The following is an 18,401-nucleotide window of genomic DNA, read 5'->3' on the forward strand; positions in this document are numbered from 1 at the left end:
ACTACCCTACTAGTTTACAAGTGAGAATACTATATATAGGTGGTGCACACAAATGAAGGTTATATTCAGGTTTCAAAATGCTTTTCAAATCGTGAAGGATGTCACATACTTGCATTGGAGGCCAATGCTAACGATGTTCAGAGAGAAACTCATCGAACATAGGAAGAAAGATGGGAAAAGAATGCATTTTATGGTGCCTTAATGACCAAGACTTGATTTATGATAGGGAAAGACCTTCTTTAATGAAGATAAGGCGAAAAATCTATGCAAATCAAATTTGGTCGTAGTTGGCTTATAAAAAAAATAAAAATTGGTCATAGTAAAAGGCCAAGAAACCGTCACTAAAAGTTGAACAATTGGAAAGTTAATAATTGGCCAAAAAAATCAAGTTCCTTCCATGATCGTGGAAGACAAGTCAATATGAAGAGTAGTTCATGACACACTTTCTATGACCACTTCTTGTATGTTTTTGTTGATTGGGATTCCTAACAAGTTTTATTCATAGCATATTACTCTTATTTTACTAAATCTTAGGACAAGTTGAGGTGTCCATAACCATATGTTGTAACCAGTACCATCTGCTTGAGGTGGTAAGGATATCAAATATACTTGTGCGGATCGTTCTGTTAATATGCTTGATAATCTTCTGAAGACCAAAACCATGTCTCTATCAAATATTCTCTTTGTTTTTACTACTCTTTCTAATTTTTATGAATATCGTAAAAATTTACTTTGTTTCTTTCTTAATTTCTACATATCAATACTTTTGTTATTATGACGATAATCTTGTATATTTGCAAAACAAAATATACCATCTCGCTAATTAGAGGAAATTGTGTCAAGAGCAATTCTTAGTTGGGCACAACCCCAACAAAAATTCATTCAGGCACACACTCATAAAAGAGAAAAAATAAATGTTAAATAATTTAGTCAAATCATCTAACATTAATTAATCATTTTATGTTTTAATTTGTTAAAATTATGTGTGTGTACCCAACACCTTTTATTCGGTGTTGTGCCTAAGGAAGTGTTCCTCCTGTGTCAATATATCATCTTTAGTGGAGCAAATTATTTATTTTTCTTGGTTTTGGTTTATAGGCCGAACATGGAACAATGTTAATTTAACTTTCTCTTATTGGCGTAATAATCCTTTATATTATTTTCAACGCATCTAAAGTGATTTATTCTGAATTATAAGGGTTGAGTACCTCTGATATTCTTTATAATTCATTTTTTGCTTATAAAAAAACAAATACCATCTCGCTAATTTTAGAGCACCAAATTCAGAGTGGTGGAAAAAATTGCAAATATTTAATAGTTAAGGGATGAAAATGTTAAATTTTAAAATAAAGGGCCAATTTTATAATTATGTCAAAAGAGATACCAATAATACAATTAAGCAAAATAAAAACAAAAAGTTAGGTGCAAGAGAAGAGAAAACGTGAATCGAAGGAAAAAAATCTCATCATCCCAAACCCAGAACCAGAACTTGCTTGCTTCTTCAATCGCGATTTTCTGAAAAATCTGAAACTATGTGTTGCGGGCAACATCCATCGTTTCCCAAAGACTCCGTTAACGTTAACTCAACGTCGGTGCTCGAAAATCTCCGCGATCGTCTCGCCGACACCGAAGCTCGGCTCGCTCGCGCCAGAGCTCGTGAAGCTCAGCTCACGCGCCGCCTCCATGAAATGAAGCGCTTTCTATCTGTTATGGAAATCCTTGAAGCTTATCTCAAACGCCGTTACCGTCTCCAACAACAACGTTTCGCTCGCCTCCTTTCTCTTCCACCACCTACTCTATAACCGCCGTTACGGTTACCGTCACCGTCAACAACCCTGTCTATATCATGTTGTTACATTTTTATTTTTAAATTTATTGTTTGTTGTGAACTTGTTGTGGATAATTGTGGATGTTTGTTGTAAAATTTGTGCTGCTTTAATTTTAGTGGATTTGTGGGGAATTTCGTTCAGAATCTCGTTGTTGTTTGGGTTTTGTTTAGGGGAATTGTTGTTATTTTGGTAGATTTTGTGAATTTGATTGATGATATAAGATTTCAATTGTCATTTTGTGGTTTTCGTGTTGGTTGTAGCTCGAATTAGAACTCGAATAATTTGATTGACATTCATGTGGAAATGGTTTTCGATTATTTGTGGATGAATAATTCAGTTATGATGAGCTTGTAAAAATGTGCTCAAGGGTTTTTACAAGGATTTATTTGAGGTTTTAATGATGCAAACTTTTGTGCAAGTGTTTAGAAACTATATAGCAAACCAATAATTTTACTTTGTACTGAAGGTGTGTGTGTCTGGTATCTGACATGTTTCGATGTTGAACACCAGCATATGTGGTTATATTCAATCACTTCCATTTTTATGATTTATCATTGGTGTTTACATGTCTGGTGTTTGTGTTAGTGATTTGTAATTTAGACAAGTTTTTGAAAATTGAATAGCTTATATAATTAAGTTATGCAGAGTTATCCCCGGTTCACTCCGCCATTGTACAAACTGTTTAATCTTGAATACTTATATGATAAGGGTTTATTTAAGCTGTTTAATAAAACAGTACCTTAATATGTCTTTCTTCATCACTCCGCCATTGTACAAACTGTTTAATCTTGAATACTTATATGATAAGGGTTTATTTAAGCTGTTTAATAAAACAGTACCTTAATATGTCTTTCTTCATTGTCGTGAAGACAGTTACTCTCCTTGTGAGGGTACTATATGATAAAATAGAAACCTCTAGTTATTATATTGCCACATTGCATTCTTACTTTCTGTGATTCTGTGGTCTAGTTACCTGCTTAGAATTAGAAAATGGGAAGTAAGATGGGTAGGGAATTAAAGGGGAGAGTGGAAAGAAAAACTTGAGTTAGTCAAAGCAGCATGTTGAGAAAGCTTCTATATTTTAGAGACTCGTCTTCTGATTCTTATCGTACAGAAATCACATTATTGTTTGGTATCTCTGACTCATTTAATTATTTTTGTTTACCATTTTGTGCAGATAATTTGTTTTAGCCTAATCTTAAAAGCACATGTATCACAGTTTTTGCTTTCTTGCCCTTCCCTTTTATCTTGCTGGGTTGAATCCTCATCCAAATTTTTTTATATCTTTTATCTCCTTTCGATCAGGTATGCTGAAAAATCTTGATCATCTATAGGCAATTTGTTATGACAATTGCGCAGCATGACCTCAGTCATGACTTGGTGAAACAATGTTCATGATCTCTTTAACCAACAAAAAAGGTAATGAATGCATCAAATGCAGTGCATCCATCAGGTGATATATAATATGCTTGTACTTTAGGAGATGGCATATATTACCGAAGTTGTATTTTTGCATATTAGCATGGATCAGTGTTTCTATGATCTCTCGAATAATATGAACTGTAGTGTTACAGAAAGGTTGATGCAATCCTTCTAGATTATCATTATTCAGTTTGGTATTTTGTTGTCTTGGGGTCAAGCAACATCATGAAAATTGTAGTTCAGAGCATTTTAAAAAGCACACATTAACTGATTGTGTCTGCCGTGGATAGTAGAACCATGGTCAATAGATATCACTGTTTTTTTGCATTTGTTGAAAATAACTATTGATGATTTAAAATGTGGTTTTGGTTGAGTCACTGTTGTAAAAAATTATAGAAGACCATAATAATTTGCTAGGTTGCTAGGTATTACCAAGCTAACAACATTAGCAAATTATGAGCCCTGAATGAAATTTTGGATAGTATATTTTATCATAGGCCAAGACTCGGTTCGTAATTTTACCGAAGGGCCTGCCCCTAAAAACTGAGAAAGTTATGTGTAAAATGAAGCTCCTAACATTTGATAGGCATAGCTAAAGCTCCTGCTTGTGTTTTTTGAGTATTTTACTAAATAGATATAAGCAAAACCTATCCTCCATCACTTATGTCATAACACAAAAAACGCTTCTATAGAAACGTGATAATTGTATTTGGTAAAACTTTATTCATTGAAGTTTTGAAGCCTAATCTAAGGCAACTCCACACATTACTATAACATCACTGCACTATGTATATCAACATCATATTTAGAGCATACTATTATGGAGGTAATAAAACTAGGTCAAGCTTGACAATGTTCCTTCCTTGGCATACAAGACTACTCTTACTTATCCCCTCCGGTTTCTCCATTTTGACTTATTTACGACATTAGTATTGTAACCATCAAGAAGGAAAAAGAAATCAAACCTCTGGACACCTGTTTAAGAAGCTTAGAACTCTTACCATTTAAACCAATTTATTGTTTGTAAATGATAAAGTTTTTAACAATTGAAGAATGATATCTTATATCATACCCATCTTAACATGTTAATATGTCTAATATTTCCATTTTTTGGTATAAAAAATAATTTCCAATTTGATTCGTTAAATTCAATTCAACTAATGAAGCACATAGTATGTGGTAGTTCACTTGATCACACTGTCCTTTTAAAATTTAGGTATATAGATAATCACACAAATTTTTTTTGTTCTGAAAATTAATTATTAGTTAAGGAAAAGAACATGATGAGGTAACACTCTAGCAAATTCCAACGTAACCCCAAAGTTATACTATCTGGTATGGCCCAGGGGTGAGGTTAAATCCAGTCTTAAGTTAAGATCAGGCATAGAGTTAGGTGTGTTAGAGAAAACAAATTATTTTCTTTTGTACATTTCACTTTTTTTTTTTTATTATATTTTCAATTTCTCCATTAAAATTTAAAACTCACCATCCACTTTTCTTTCTAATGTTTGATACACAAAATTGAGAGAATTTTCGATGGAGAGGGAAGTTTGGGGACGTGAAATCTTAAAAGAGTTGAAGTCGTAAAATTAGTGGACTACATGAAGGGATATGGATTTAGTGAATTCATAAATATACTGACTGTAGTGCAGTCGGCCACATATAAACCATCTGATCAAGATCGGACGGTTCAGATTTTAAAATCAGATTTTCTAATTAAAATCTGACCTTAAAATCTGAGTCGTCTGATCTTGATCAGACGATCCAAATCCACTGACTGCATGCAGTCGACTTCACAAAATCCAAATCCTACATGAAGAGCTTATTGAGGGTGAATTCTCAAAACATAATTTTTAGTGTTTTTTTTTTGGAATATATCCTCAAGTACAATACAGAGACATGATATATTTTATGATGTTTAATTTCAATATAAGAGGATTTAAATCCATAATTATTAATTTACGAGAATAATTGAGTGAATTTTAATTTGCAAAGTATTATTGATAAATAGAGATAAAGTGAATGTGAAAATTCACTTCAATGATTTCAAAATATACCGAAATGTAAGATAATGGAATGAGAGATTGATTAGGGTTGATACCATGTAAGATAATGAAATGATTGTCTTTCTTATTATGTGAATAGAATATATATATATATATATATAATGTTTGGTCAACTATTTAATTATTATACATTATAATTACGGGGAAATTGTTATCACAAATATCTTATTCTATCACAAAGGAAAATTACAATCATCTGGGCTCTACTATCTTTTTGTAACAAAGAAAAAACAAAAAAGAAAATTACAATCATCTCTATTACATTAAATTTGTGTAAATTAATGCGAAAAAATCACCTAAAACTTAGTGCGTCAATATGCACTTTAAAATTTATTTGTATACTCCTTTCGATTATTATTATAAGCAAAAAATAACTTTTTAAATTTATTGAAAAACTGATGGATCATATCTTCATCCTCATTTTGATATTTTATTGCAGTATTCCCCAACAGAATTTTTAACACTTGTCTTGAAATTAGGCTCTTAAATTAAAATCATCATTATAATTTTTACCAAATGACAGTAAACCAATCAAATGTGACATAAATGAGCATAGCTATATGATTGAGACACATTAAGTCCCACATTTTCCTTCAACCATATAAATCAATCATCATCATCATCTTATCATGTGACAAACCAATTAAACTACTATACTATTCCCTCCCTCAAATTCTGCTACAGAGATTAAAAACAATGAAACTTCAATTTGAAGTAAAGAGTCCCACGTTGTTGTAGTATGATCAGTTTCCACCAATAAAGAAAAAAGAAAAAAAAAAAGGACAAAATTCAGATTCAGACACCTATCTATCTGAGAATTCATCTGCTAAATTAGCATGTTACATTGTCAACATCAAACATGCCAAAAATGATCACAAACACACTTTTTGATAGAAACTTTTAAGCTGCAATGAGTTAAACTTGTCGCCATTTTCACTGTACCTTTGCTTCTACTCACTGTCTCTTCTTCTGTAGTTTGTTTTTTTGTTTGTTTTCTTGCTGTAGTGTGAAGTCTCATGCTTCTTCTTGTTGCAAAGTTTCTATCTTTTTTCTTTGGACTATATTGGGTTGAATTTATTTGAGTTATCATTGCAATTTTTCAAAGGAAAAAGCTAAAATGGAAACTGGGTCAAGCTCAGAAATTTTAGATAAGGGTAAAGTTATGAGGGGTGGCAATAGCAAAAAGAAGCAAGATTCTAATGGTATAAAAATTGAACCTTTTGTTCCAAGAAGAGATCACAATCCTAAAGAGTTGAAGACTTGGGCAAAGAAAACTGGGTTTGTATCTGATTATTCAGGTGAAGCTGGGACTAGTGCAAGTGAGAATTTTGATAGTGTTGTTGTTCATGATGTTGATCATAGAGAAGGAGGGTCTTCTCCTAAGATAGAGATTGATCCGGTTCTCGGGGTTGCGAGGCCGAACCAGGACGATGAGATTGAACTAGATCTTGAGTCCAAGCATGGAGTTAAAAGGAGTCAGAAAGATAGGTTTTTGAGGGCAAACTATGCGTTGAATGGGATAGTAGGGAACCAAAATGAGAGGAGGAAAAATGGGGTTGAACCTGTTTTGGATTATGGTGTCAAGAAAATTGATTTAAGAGGGAATGGTGATGATACTAATGTAGTGGTGAATTTGATTAGGGATAGTGATGGTCATGGGCTTGGAGTCGCTGCGGTTGCTCCAATGCCCGAGCAAAAGAAGGAAGAGGAAGGTGTAAGTGAAGGAGATGTTAAGGTGAATCTGTATGCAGAAGGGGATGAACCTGTTGATAGAGAGTGTCAAAGACCATCTGGAATGAAGTATGGACTCACAGAAAATCCTGGTCATGGTTAGTATAAATTGATTTTACCTGTTTCTCACATTTAACTTGCAAAGCTAATTTTGGATAGTTATCAAAATAGTATGGTTGGTTTAACTTGCATTTGTATGGAAATGTTGATGTCTAACCTTTGACACACTAACACAGTCACCGAACTCAACATTGACACTTACTCGCCAACACAGGTAATAATTTGAGAAAAAGGAAAATTGAATGGAACTACATGTATCGGTGCTGTGTTGGTTGGTGCCAGGAAAATAGATTTTAACCCTTATGTTATGCTAGCCTTAGCCTTAAGTCAGTATCGTATATCCTAACCAGTTTCATTTATCATATAATTTTTGAACTGCGTGATATTTTTTCTTTAGCTATGTAACTTTCTCATATGTACTTCCTTCGGTCACAACTATCATCAAAACTTCACTTATCAGATTCATTGAATAACTTCATTGAATAACTGATGTATTTTAGGCCTGATACATCAGTTATTCAATGAATCTGAAAAGTGAAGTTTTGTTTATAATTGTCGGCGGAGGGAGTAGTAAGCAGTTATGTAGCTAGCTTCTTTGTATTTTAGGTGTTCAGTGTTCACAAACCCAAAATTCATTTCAATTATAAGCCGATTGGTCATTACATTTGAATTTGGTATAGTAACTGCGTCATGCAGTTTTCGATCCCAACCATTCCATCTCAAATTAACAGTCGAAATCATTTTAAACCGATTTTGTTATGTAATTTGAATAATCTGATCTCAGATTAATGGTCAAGATTGAAAATTGCAAGCTTTTCCCACTGCAGGGAATCCTTTAGCTTAAATTTTAGCAAAGTCGTTTCACTTTATCTTGACAAGTTAGTCTATAATGATGTATTTGTAAGCTCTTAAGCTACTTTCTGTATGCTATAAATAGCAAGGTTAATACTCAGACATGCTAAAAATGTTAGTACTTTATTTTTACTTATATCATAGCATTTTTAACTGCAGTACCTCTTATCTACTATGGCCTGCAGCACTATCTATCATTGATTGGCTCATTAGTGTTAATCCCATTAGTAATGATCCCAGTCATGGGTGGAACAGATGTAAGCATATACACTTTATGCAATGGTTCATGCTTTGATTATGCACTTGAAAAATTGATAGTATCCCATACTCATATGTATTAACTTTTGCGATCGATGTTAACAGAACGATACAGCTAATGTAATTTCCACAATGCTGTTTCTATCTGGAGTCACAACGATACTGCATTCGTACCTTGGAACTCGACTTCCTTTAGTTCAAGGGAGCTCATTTGTATACTTAGCACCAGCATTAGTTATCATAAATTCTGAAGAGTTCCGAAATCTTAATCACCATGTAAAGTCACATTTAACTTTGGTTTTTCTTCTTATTGTTGGTAACTGTTTCTGGTTTTCGATAATAATGTCTTGTTATAACGGCAGAAATTTAGGCACACAATGAGGGAACTTCAAGGAGCTATAATTGTTGGTTCAATATTCCAATGTATTCTGGGATTTAGTGGTTTAATGTCTCTTCTTCTCAGGTAAAAAAATCTGCATGTGATCTTTAAGCCACTGATAAATTTCATCAAGACTAAGCATTCTACTATCTTTGGTGTAGGATAATCAACCCAATTGTTGTGGCTCCAACTGTTGCTGCTGTAGGTTTAGCATTCTTCAGCTATGGATTTCCACAAGCTGGAACTTGCATGGAAATTAGCATTCCACAAATAGTGTTGGTTCTAATATTCACACTGGTGAGTCCATCTAACCCAACTATTTCATTTATTTTTTTTACTAAAATGACCATGGACTTGTCCACAAATCCTAGCTCAACCGGCAGAAATGCCGAAATTGCTTGTTCGAACGCCGTGACCGGGGTTTGGACCCTGGTTCCTCCACTTTGTGTGTGTGAGGTTTTAAATGCTTGCAATTTCGTCTATCTACAAAAAAAAATGACCATGGACAGTCTTTCATTAAATGATTTCATGAGTTTCCTTCTTTTCTTATTTGTAGCATCTTAGAGGAATATCTATCTTTGGAAACCACCTTTTTCGAATTTACGCTGTAAGTATTTAAATTTAATGTCACTTGTTTGATTTTAACTTTTTTAGACATGACATTTTTTTATACAACTTTTGTGCACTCCGCGGTCAGGAAATTCTTGCATTCACGCAGTTGGGACATCGACGGCCGTTTACTCAAGATTGGTCGGTCCAGATTCAAATTCAGTATTTTGAATTATAAAATTAAAACTACAATCGTCATTTTCCTGAACAATCCGATTCCCCGAGTGCATGAATGCGGGATTCCTTACCGCAGGGAATCAGAATTGTCATAAAATCTTTTCCATGCTACAAGCTTAGACGCTTCTTTTCTAATATGCAAGTGTCCTTAACTATATATATATACTAACAGATTCTGTGGACACATTTTAATATTTGTAGGTTCCTTTAAGTGTTACAATAATTTGGATATATGCGTCGTTTTTAACAGCCGGGGGAGCATATAACTACAAAGGATGCAATCCCAATATCCCTAGCTCAAACATTCTGATTGATGCATGCAAAAAGCATGTTTATACAATGAAGCATTGCAGGACTGATGTATCAAATGCACTGTCAACTTCTTCATGGCTCAGAATTCCTTACCCTTTACAATGGGGTTTCCCAATTTTCCATTTTAGGACTTGCATAATCATGGTCATTGTGTCTCTGGTTGCTTCTGTGGATTCTGTAAGTACATTATTTAACTTCTTGCAAGTGTAAAATAATATTTTTATATATCCTCACTAATAATAAGTTTGAGAAAACTGCGTTGGATGGGCTGGTTGAACTAGTTGAGCTAAGGGTTAAAGGAGTTTGAGGTCTAGGGTTCTAGTCCTGGCAAGGTGTAAAAAACCAAACATAACAATTAACATACTAACAATTTGCCATTAAAAAAAAAAGAGTTTGAGAAAACTCAAGCACCATTTTAACATTGTGGACTTTCTTATATAAAAATGCATTTTAATCACAAATGCAAAATGGTGGTTATCACTTATCAATAAGGCTTTAAATCACAGTTGCGGCTGGATCACAATATTTCATATTGTGGAGAATCTCAGTCAAATGTGGCTGATAATGCCTCGATCGCAGTCGTAAAAGACATAAAAAAAACTTTATGATGCAGCCCTCATCGCAGTCACAAACCACTTTTTATAAAACCCTTATCTTCAATGTGCAAAATCACTTTTAAGCCTTCAAATGAAGTTATGTGACTGGTATGTTCATTTTCTAGGTTGGAACTTATCACAATGCATCTTTGAGAATTAATTTGAGGCCTCCGACAACAGGAGTTGTGAGCCGTGGAATTGCATTGGAGGGTTTCTGTAGTATATTAGCAGGTCTTTGGGGTTCAGGAACTGGTTCAACTACCTTGACTGAAAATGTTCACATAATTGACATAACAAAGGTGGCAAGTAGAAGGGTAGTGGAACTTGGAGCAGCCTTCATGATCCTCTTCTCATTTATGGGTAAAGCGCCAAAACTCGATGACATGCTTGAGCCATAATTTTATCACAATTTTTTTAAACTTAATCTTAATGTTTTATAGTTAATTTTCGTCAGAAGGTAAGTAAAGTCTGACTAATGATTTTCTCAGAGTATTTCTATTTGCATTCATTCGGTTTGAGAAAAAATCTTATAAGTTCATTCTTGTTTTCATTACTAGACTAACATGTTATTTTCTTACTATACTTAGAAATAGAAAATAAGGTGATTCTTTTTTTGGTTTTAACTCTCTGGTTTTTAAAGAAAAGAGACCTTGATAATTCAAAGTTCGGTTAGACGAAAACAAAGTGAAATCTAAGTAGTATTTTTGTAATTAAAAGTAGAAAAATGAAAATTCTCAACTTATTTTCATGTTCAATTTGAAGGTTCAATAAAGTGGCAATAAGGTTGAATATATTTGTTTTCCTTATAGGAAAGGTGGGTGCTCTTCTGGCTTCTATTCCACAGGCCTTGGCTGCATCAGTACTATGTTTCATTTGGGCCCTTAATACAGCATTAGGCCTCTCAACATTACAAAATGGTCAATCAGGAAAATTTAGGAATATAACAATAGTTGGTGTTTCATTGTTTCTTGGTTTATCCATTCCTGCATATTTTCAACAATATCAGCCTCAAACCAGTTTGGTATTGCCCTCTTATTTGGTACCTTATGCAGCTGCTTCTAGTGGACCATTCCATTCAGGCATTAAACAAGTAAGCACTTATCAGGAACAGCTTTTATAGTTTACATAAGAATATGTCAATCATAAAGTTAGATAGATTATTAACTTGTCCCTTTTTTGTTAGCTTGACTTTGCAATCAATGCACTTATGTCCTTAAACATGGTGGTTACACTGTTGGTGGCATTGATACTGGAAAACACTGTCCCAAGAAGCTCACAGGAACGCGCCGCGTATATATGGACGCAACCTCAAGACATTGCGATGGATCCCACACTGACATCTGCATATTCTCTACCAAAGAAAGTTGCTAGATGTTTCTGTTGGGCAAGATGGTTAGGAGTTTGAGACGCCAACATAGTTGGGATGTCAATTATCATAGTGATGTTTTTGCAATGCCAGTATTCGGTAAAAAAGTGACTAATGGTAACATTCAATACTGATTCATGTATTAATTTTTCTTCTTCTGTGGGAACATGGAGGAGGAAAAAATTGTAAAAAAGAACATAGCCTGGAGCTTTGAGGGAGCATAGAAGATATAGATGGATTGAACATAGCTTATGAAGAATAAAAACATTTAGATGGATTGAATTACAGTATACCAAATAGGAAATAGTATAGCACTGATTACTTATACATAATTCTTTTAATCAATTGATAATTCATTTTATACTTTCTACCTGTTTGATATTTAAAGTTACAATAAATCAAATGTTTAATATACTTCATGAGTTAGTTGGATAGTTAAAAAGCATAAAAATGCGATTTTTTTTTTTGACGAAAAAATTATGCAAAGTTGATCATTAGTATTAGATAAAAGTTATAAATAAATCTATTTTTCTTAGAAGAGGTGTCCACATTTAATATTTGACGGGGTTTGAATAGGACTCCTTCCGCGGAGAACCTATGGAAATAAAGTTATAAGCAGATGTGTGTATTTATTTGACAACTTGATTAGCTGATCTCTTGCTATGCCAATACTGAATTAGGGAACGGAGGTTATGATTAGGTAAAAGTAATGTATTCTTCAGCCTCAAGCTTTTGGGTGATATGTCATTTCCAGATTGCAACCACTCTTCTATTGCTTCCAGCTCATAAGAAAATCCATCTGCTGCTATGTATGGATTTCTCATTACTCTCTGCATTTAGGTAGTAACATGTGACACATTACTTTTAATGCTAATTAAGTGAGCAAATGAGCAAACCACCATTTTGGTATTTTGGTCTTCGAATGTGTAACTCGTTATATTAGACCTTGAATGTATCAAAATTGCAAACCAATCCATAATATCTCTTTTTATAAATCATTTTGGATCTTAAACTTGTTTATAGGTAGTCAATTTAGTCTCTCGATGTGTATTTTGTTGGTCAATTTAGTCCATAAAATTTCGATATATTCAAGGACCAATGTGACAACGAGTTACACTTTTAGAGATCAAAATGGTGGTTTGCAAGTGAACAAAAAGATAAATAGATAAATTTTGTTAAAAATATAGATATAGATAAATAAATTGATTAGGAAACGAACCTTTTGGATTGGGCAAAGGAAAATATTAGGCACTTTAATGGAGTCACAACCTTTTCTTTTGATTTCATTGAGTTCTTCCATGATTTTTCTTATACTCATTTCTTCTACATTGGACATGCACCTCGTTGCTAAGTCCAAAAGTTCTCTTGCTACATCAAATGGCCATTCTTCACCAATCTCATCATAAAAGGCTTCCATATCAATTGTCCCCCAATTTCCTCTTCCAGTCAATATATGCAACAACAAAATTCCAATTTCTTTCACAACTAACCCAACATTACATTCTTCATTGCAACCATGAAAACAAAATGTCACCTTTGCAACAAGATTGTTGTCTAGGAGAATGTTGGATGGAGAAATGTGACAATGAATAATGGGCCTGGGCTGAAATGAATTTAGAAAGCCCAGCCCAGAACAAACTTCTATGGCTATCTTTATGCAATCTTGCCAGCTTATAGTCTTGCAAAGTAGCTTGTCTTCCAAGTTTCCATTTTGCATGTATTCCAAAACTAAGCATTTGGGCTCAGAGCAGAAGCCCAATACAGCAACTAGATGAGGATGCCGAATATTTACCTTAGCTTGGAAATCTTGTTGGGACAAGGCAAAAGTAGAACCAAGCATCTTGATTGCAACATTGGAATGATTAATGTTTCCTCTATAAACATTACTCCAATCCCCACAAGATTTCAACCTAAAGTATTCTGAAAAGTTGTTGGTGGCCAACATGATCTCTTCCTTAGTATACTCTCTTAAATAAAAACTCTTCTCATTAATATTACTAATTTCATTATTGTCATCTTCTTTTTCTTTGAAAAACATAACCCTTTTGTTCAACACATCCCTTTGTCTACTTAGCTCCTCAATCACCATTAACATCTCTGTCCTTGCAGCCATTACATTCTCAAGTTTGGTTTCACATTCTGAAATTTCCAATGTGGAAACATGAAGCTTATTTTTTAGGTCTAGTTGTTGCTCTACCAATGAGCTAAGCCTTTGTTTGCTCTCTTCAACATTCATTCTAATTTTTTGAATTTGTTCTTTTTCTACATTAAGTTCTTTCTTTAGCTCTTCCCTTTTTGTCACTTCTTCACTTTTTAGATATTCAAGTTCTTCTTCCTAAAAAAATGATACCTTGTGTTATTTAGAAAGTACATTTTGACACAAATTTGAAATAATTTAAAATCGACAATAATTTCAATAGTTAATGTTATTTAATAATTAATGTGCTTAATTACATTCAATTGATTGTTAATTAAAATAATAACAAGTCACAAATTCATTAACTATCAACTAAACATAATTAATGATATATTTAAACTGTAATAACCACCTAAACTATTGTTAAATTTTATTTTTCTTCATATTATAAATATTATTACCTGACGATTGCATATATAAATCGCCCATTCAGCTTTTGCATGCCTATCCAAATTGTCCTTTTCTTCTTTTCTTTTCATTTGGATTGTATTATAAGCTTCATTCAGTTTATATGTGAGGATCTCAAATTTTCCTTCAGCACTCTGAGTTGGTCTCAAATATAGGGAATACAATTTTTACAAGTCTACAATGTAAATCTTACATAATATAAATGCGTGGCTCTAACACAACACTTATTAGAGACCTTTATTATTATTATTATTATTATTATTATTATTATTATTATTATTATTATAATAATAATAATAATAATATTTTATTCAAAATTTACATTTGTTGTTTTTTGAGATGCAAAATGTTTTAATAAAGTATATCAATTGTGTGTATCTATACATATTTTTGAGGTCTTTTTAATTTTTTTTGTATTTATGTATTTATTCTTAGGATTTTTAATACATGAAAAAACAGTTTTTTAAGCCTAAAACCCTTTGCTTTAATAGCTTGGGCCGTAGGCCACCCTGTAAATGTTATACTTTTCCCACTTCTAATATCAGCTCTCATGTGTATGCATCATCTAATAAAATCACTAAAGCTGTGCCATTAAGATGTACATTTATAGACAATTTGTATGATCTAGATCATAAGTGTACTTAGAGATGTCAACAGAATAGAGGCAAGAATTATCTCCCCGCTCCATGTCCCATCAAGTGATTTCAGCTAGCCCCCTCCCGATCGCAGTTGTGGGTGATAGAACTGTGATCCTCCCTATCAAGTTCAGTGTCAATCACCACTTGAACAACTAACGCTCGGTTATCATTTTTCACTTATAGTTAAATTGGTAGTAAAAAATATCAAAGTTAACAATAAAACAAATTTAACCATAAATTAGTAAACAACTTGGAAACAAAGTCTTTGTAGGGACGAGGGTTTCGGGGTATGACCCTCGTCGTCCCTGCAGAGGAAAAATTCCCCCTTGACCCTCGTCTCTGAGAATTCTCAATTATTATGAGCACAAATTGACATCCCTGTGCACACTCCTCGCTACTAGGCCTGTAAAAAATGCAGCAAAAGGCCAATTTATTTTTTTTTTTTTATATATATCTATCATAAATTTAGTTACCTGAATATCAGAATTTTTAAGTTGTTGGACATATGCAGCCTCGATTGAACTAATAAATGAATCATCATCATCATCAAATTCTTGTTCACAATTTCCTCCTTCCATATTTAAGGACAGTAACTCTTGAAAATAATTATTAATTTCTTGGACATAAAATTCCCACTGGTTTTGGTCAAGATGTGCCTCAAAATTTGTTGAGGAAGTTGATGATCTACTTGAATTTGAAACTCTTTCGTTGGAATCAATGGTTTTATCACAGAACACTCTTTCTATCCAATCTATAAAATTTGTTTTGTTATCTCTCATTTTAGCAACCTTGACTCCACTATCATCCTCCATGGTTATTTCATCATTGTTCACTCTTGGTGAAACTTGTTTTCCTCCACATATTATGAACAACTCACAAAATTCAGGCTTGTATTGATGAACATAGAATAATCCATTCATGACATCTTTTGATTTCCTATACAAACATGAAAATGTAAGTCATTGAAGAGTTGTTATGTACATCAGTACATAGAATCTAGATTTTTTTTACCTGTACATCCAATCAAATTATATTATGATTCTGCTTTAAAATTATGTTAATTTCTAAAATATCTCAACAAATATTTGTAGAAAGTTTTAAACCAACACTAAAATTATTTCATTTTTTTTTTTGGTACAAAATTAATTCAATTTTAATCTATGCATTTAATTAAAAAAAGGTTTATTTTATTATTTTATCATCTTTATTTACCAATTACAAAAAAATATATATTATATTGTTTTAGACTAATAATGTTAGAACCAAATTATAGAGACTAAAAGCCACTAGGTTTGGTCTAGTGGTAAGGGATTTGGGTAGTACGTTATATGTCCTGGGTTCGATCCTAGCTCACTGTAAACCAAAAAAAAATTAAATTATAGAGACTAAAATTAATATTTGTGACAGAGACTAAAATTTTATATAACTCTTAGAAATAGAGACAGAGAGTGTGATTCTAGTTCAATTGGTAGAAATGTCAAAATTGCTAGGTGAATGTCGTGATCGCAGTTCAAACTCCGGTCTCTCCTCTTTGTGTGTGTGAGAGAGAGTTTCCAATTGCTTGTCATTTCGTTCATTAAAAAAAAAAAAAAAAGAGAAGAGAAGAGAGAGTACATGGAAGGCCTCATGAATGAAAATCCAATGACCAATTTGGTTATTCCAAGACCAAGGATCAAGTCTATAGTGAGATTATGCATTGGTTCATCAAATTTCTCAACCTCAAATGTTTCAGCTGGAACCTGCAATACATAGGCAAAGATAACTTACATTAATTGGAGGAAATAATTTAAACCAATCTCTCCTTTCATTTGAAAGTACTAAAATTAATTTCCTCACTTTGTCACATAAAGCTATATACTTGGAAAGCAAATTGTTGATTATGTTTTGCTCATATTTCCTGATACGTTCTAGTTTTTCTTCACATGCACCTTTTGCAGGGAGTTTTCCAACTGCAAAAGAAAAAATCATAAAATATAACTCAATTGGTAGGAACATTGCATATAATTTACAAGACCGCGATTGGAATCCTGATACTCCTACTTAAGTAAGAAACTTACGAAGTGTATAAACATAATCATTGGAAGTATTGTAGTTAACATGTAAAATGATTATAGAAATATTTGGATGAGAATTCCATTTCTTGAGAGCCCAATCCAATGTTTGAAATCCATCTACCACATCATAGCCAACTGCAACATAGATTTTTTCATATTGAGTTGCATCCATGACTTTTAGGATTGTTAAGGTACCTTAATGTTAGGCTAGTCAAGACTCATTTGTGATAAATTTATTATTTGGAAAATATAGATAATGGGCAATATTTACTAGAGTTTGTTGAATGCTATTACGTTGTTGTTGTTGTTGTTGTTGTTGTTTTTCATATTTATTATTTGTTGAACCTTATTTGGACTTTCTCGTCTTGCTTTCTACACTTGGAAGGTAATATTCTTAGGATATGTCCTTAGGATATGTATATTCTTCTAGCATGAATTCATTTGTTTAGTTTTTTTTCTTGTCCTATATATTTGTTTAGTTAAAATGACTGAAACAATTTTATATTTTTTGAAATGGAAACAATTTTGTATACTAGTAATTCCTAGATTTGTTTTTTGTTGCTTAACTCAAGAAATGATTCCTAGTAATCTGGAATTTATTCAGAAGATAAATAAAGTCTGGAACAAAGATTGTTCAATTCAAAATTCGGATTCGATTTTCTCAAATGATTCGTCACTAATTTTTAAGAACAGAACAAATATTTTGTTTACTTCAAATCAAATTAAAATGATGAAAACAGTTCAAGTCACTGGATCAAGAGATTTCTACTTTAAAGAAAGAAAATGACTTATTAGTATTTCTTTTGGAAAGCAAATAATGGTTGAGATTTACTTTTGTCATCCTATTTTATTTCTCGCGGGCCTTACGAAATTATCAAAATACCCTCATCCGCTAGGTAGTGGACACCTCCTAAAATATCCTACCTTTATAACTTCCACTACTTAAGTAACAGGCGACATTTTTCAAAAAAATCTCATTTTTATAACGCCTCTAATTAAGTAGTGGGAGAGTAAAAAAACTGAAAGACGTATAGGGCACGTGAGTAACTGTTAGGGTGACAAAAATAAAATCTCATAATTGTTAGATATGATGGGAGGGACTTGGATTGTCTCCAATGTCAATTCGAACTGCAGACAAAAAAAAAAAAAAGAACATGGCTAAAATTTCATTGGAAAATAATTTAATGGAGAGAATCTCTTCTTGATACACGTACCTCCAATGGAATTAAACACCACAATTTAACCTATTGAATATTGATACACGACCTCTTTAACTCTTACTATTTATACACCCAACAATTTTCAGCACCCACTTTCCCATCCATGTGGAACGGGACTCGTATTTTTGATATATCAAGTTATCAACAACCTCCTCATTAAAGAGTTCCTCCAATCGGCTGATATTCTCCCCCTCAAGCAAAATCTCTTTCATCCACACACTTGCGTT

At 32.9% G+C, this 18,401-nt stretch overlaps 3 protein-coding genes across 3 annotated transcripts; 2 read left to right on the forward strand and 1 right to left on the reverse strand.

Moving 5' to 3' along the window:
* The first annotated feature begins 1,424 nt into the window (after positions 1-1,424).
* LOC123924515 (protein SKIP34) lies at positions 1,425-1,972 on the forward strand. The gene has a single exon (XM_045977441.1). It carries the CDS (start codon positions 1,533-1,535, stop codon positions 1,800-1,802), a length of 270 nt encoding a protein of 89 aa, XP_045833397.1. The 5' UTR covers positions 1,425-1,532; the 3' UTR covers positions 1,803-1,972.
* LOC123924514 (nucleobase-ascorbate transporter 11-like) lies at positions 1,465-12,071 on the forward strand. The gene is made up of 11 exons (XM_045977440.1): positions 1,465-3,248; positions 6,423-7,146; positions 8,120-8,217; positions 8,324-8,494; positions 8,581-8,681; positions 8,759-8,894; positions 9,154-9,204; positions 9,585-9,872; positions 10,417-10,651; positions 11,101-11,381; positions 11,475-12,071. Exons 2-11 carry the CDS (start codon positions 6,435-6,437, stop codon positions 11,694-11,696), a joined length of 2,295 nt encoding a protein of 764 aa, XP_045833396.1. The 5' UTR covers positions 1,465-3,248; positions 6,423-6,434; the 3' UTR covers positions 11,697-12,071.
* Positions 11,957-17,275, reverse strand: LOC123924513 (putative U-box domain-containing protein 50). The gene is made up of 7 exons (XM_045977439.1): positions 16,958-17,275; positions 16,737-16,849; positions 16,515-16,639; positions 15,374-15,836; positions 14,256-14,396; positions 12,877-13,992; positions 11,957-12,487 (listed from the first exon to the last, which is right to left on the reverse strand). The coding sequence occupies exons 1-7, from the start codon at positions 17,124-17,126 to the stop codon at positions 12,287-12,289; spliced, it is 2,328 nt and encodes a 775-aa protein (XP_045833395.1). The 5' UTR covers positions 17,127-17,275; the 3' UTR covers positions 11,957-12,286.
* Between the last annotated feature and the right edge of the window lie 1,126 nt (positions 17,276-18,401).

The sequence above is a fragment of the Trifolium pratense genome, linkage group LG4 (assembly GCF_020283565.1).
Source record: "Trifolium pratense cultivar HEN17-A07 linkage group LG4, ARS_RC_1.1, whole genome shotgun sequence".
In the NCBI taxonomy this organism is placed as follows: Eukaryota; Viridiplantae; Streptophyta; class Magnoliopsida; order Fabales; family Fabaceae; genus Trifolium; species Trifolium pratense.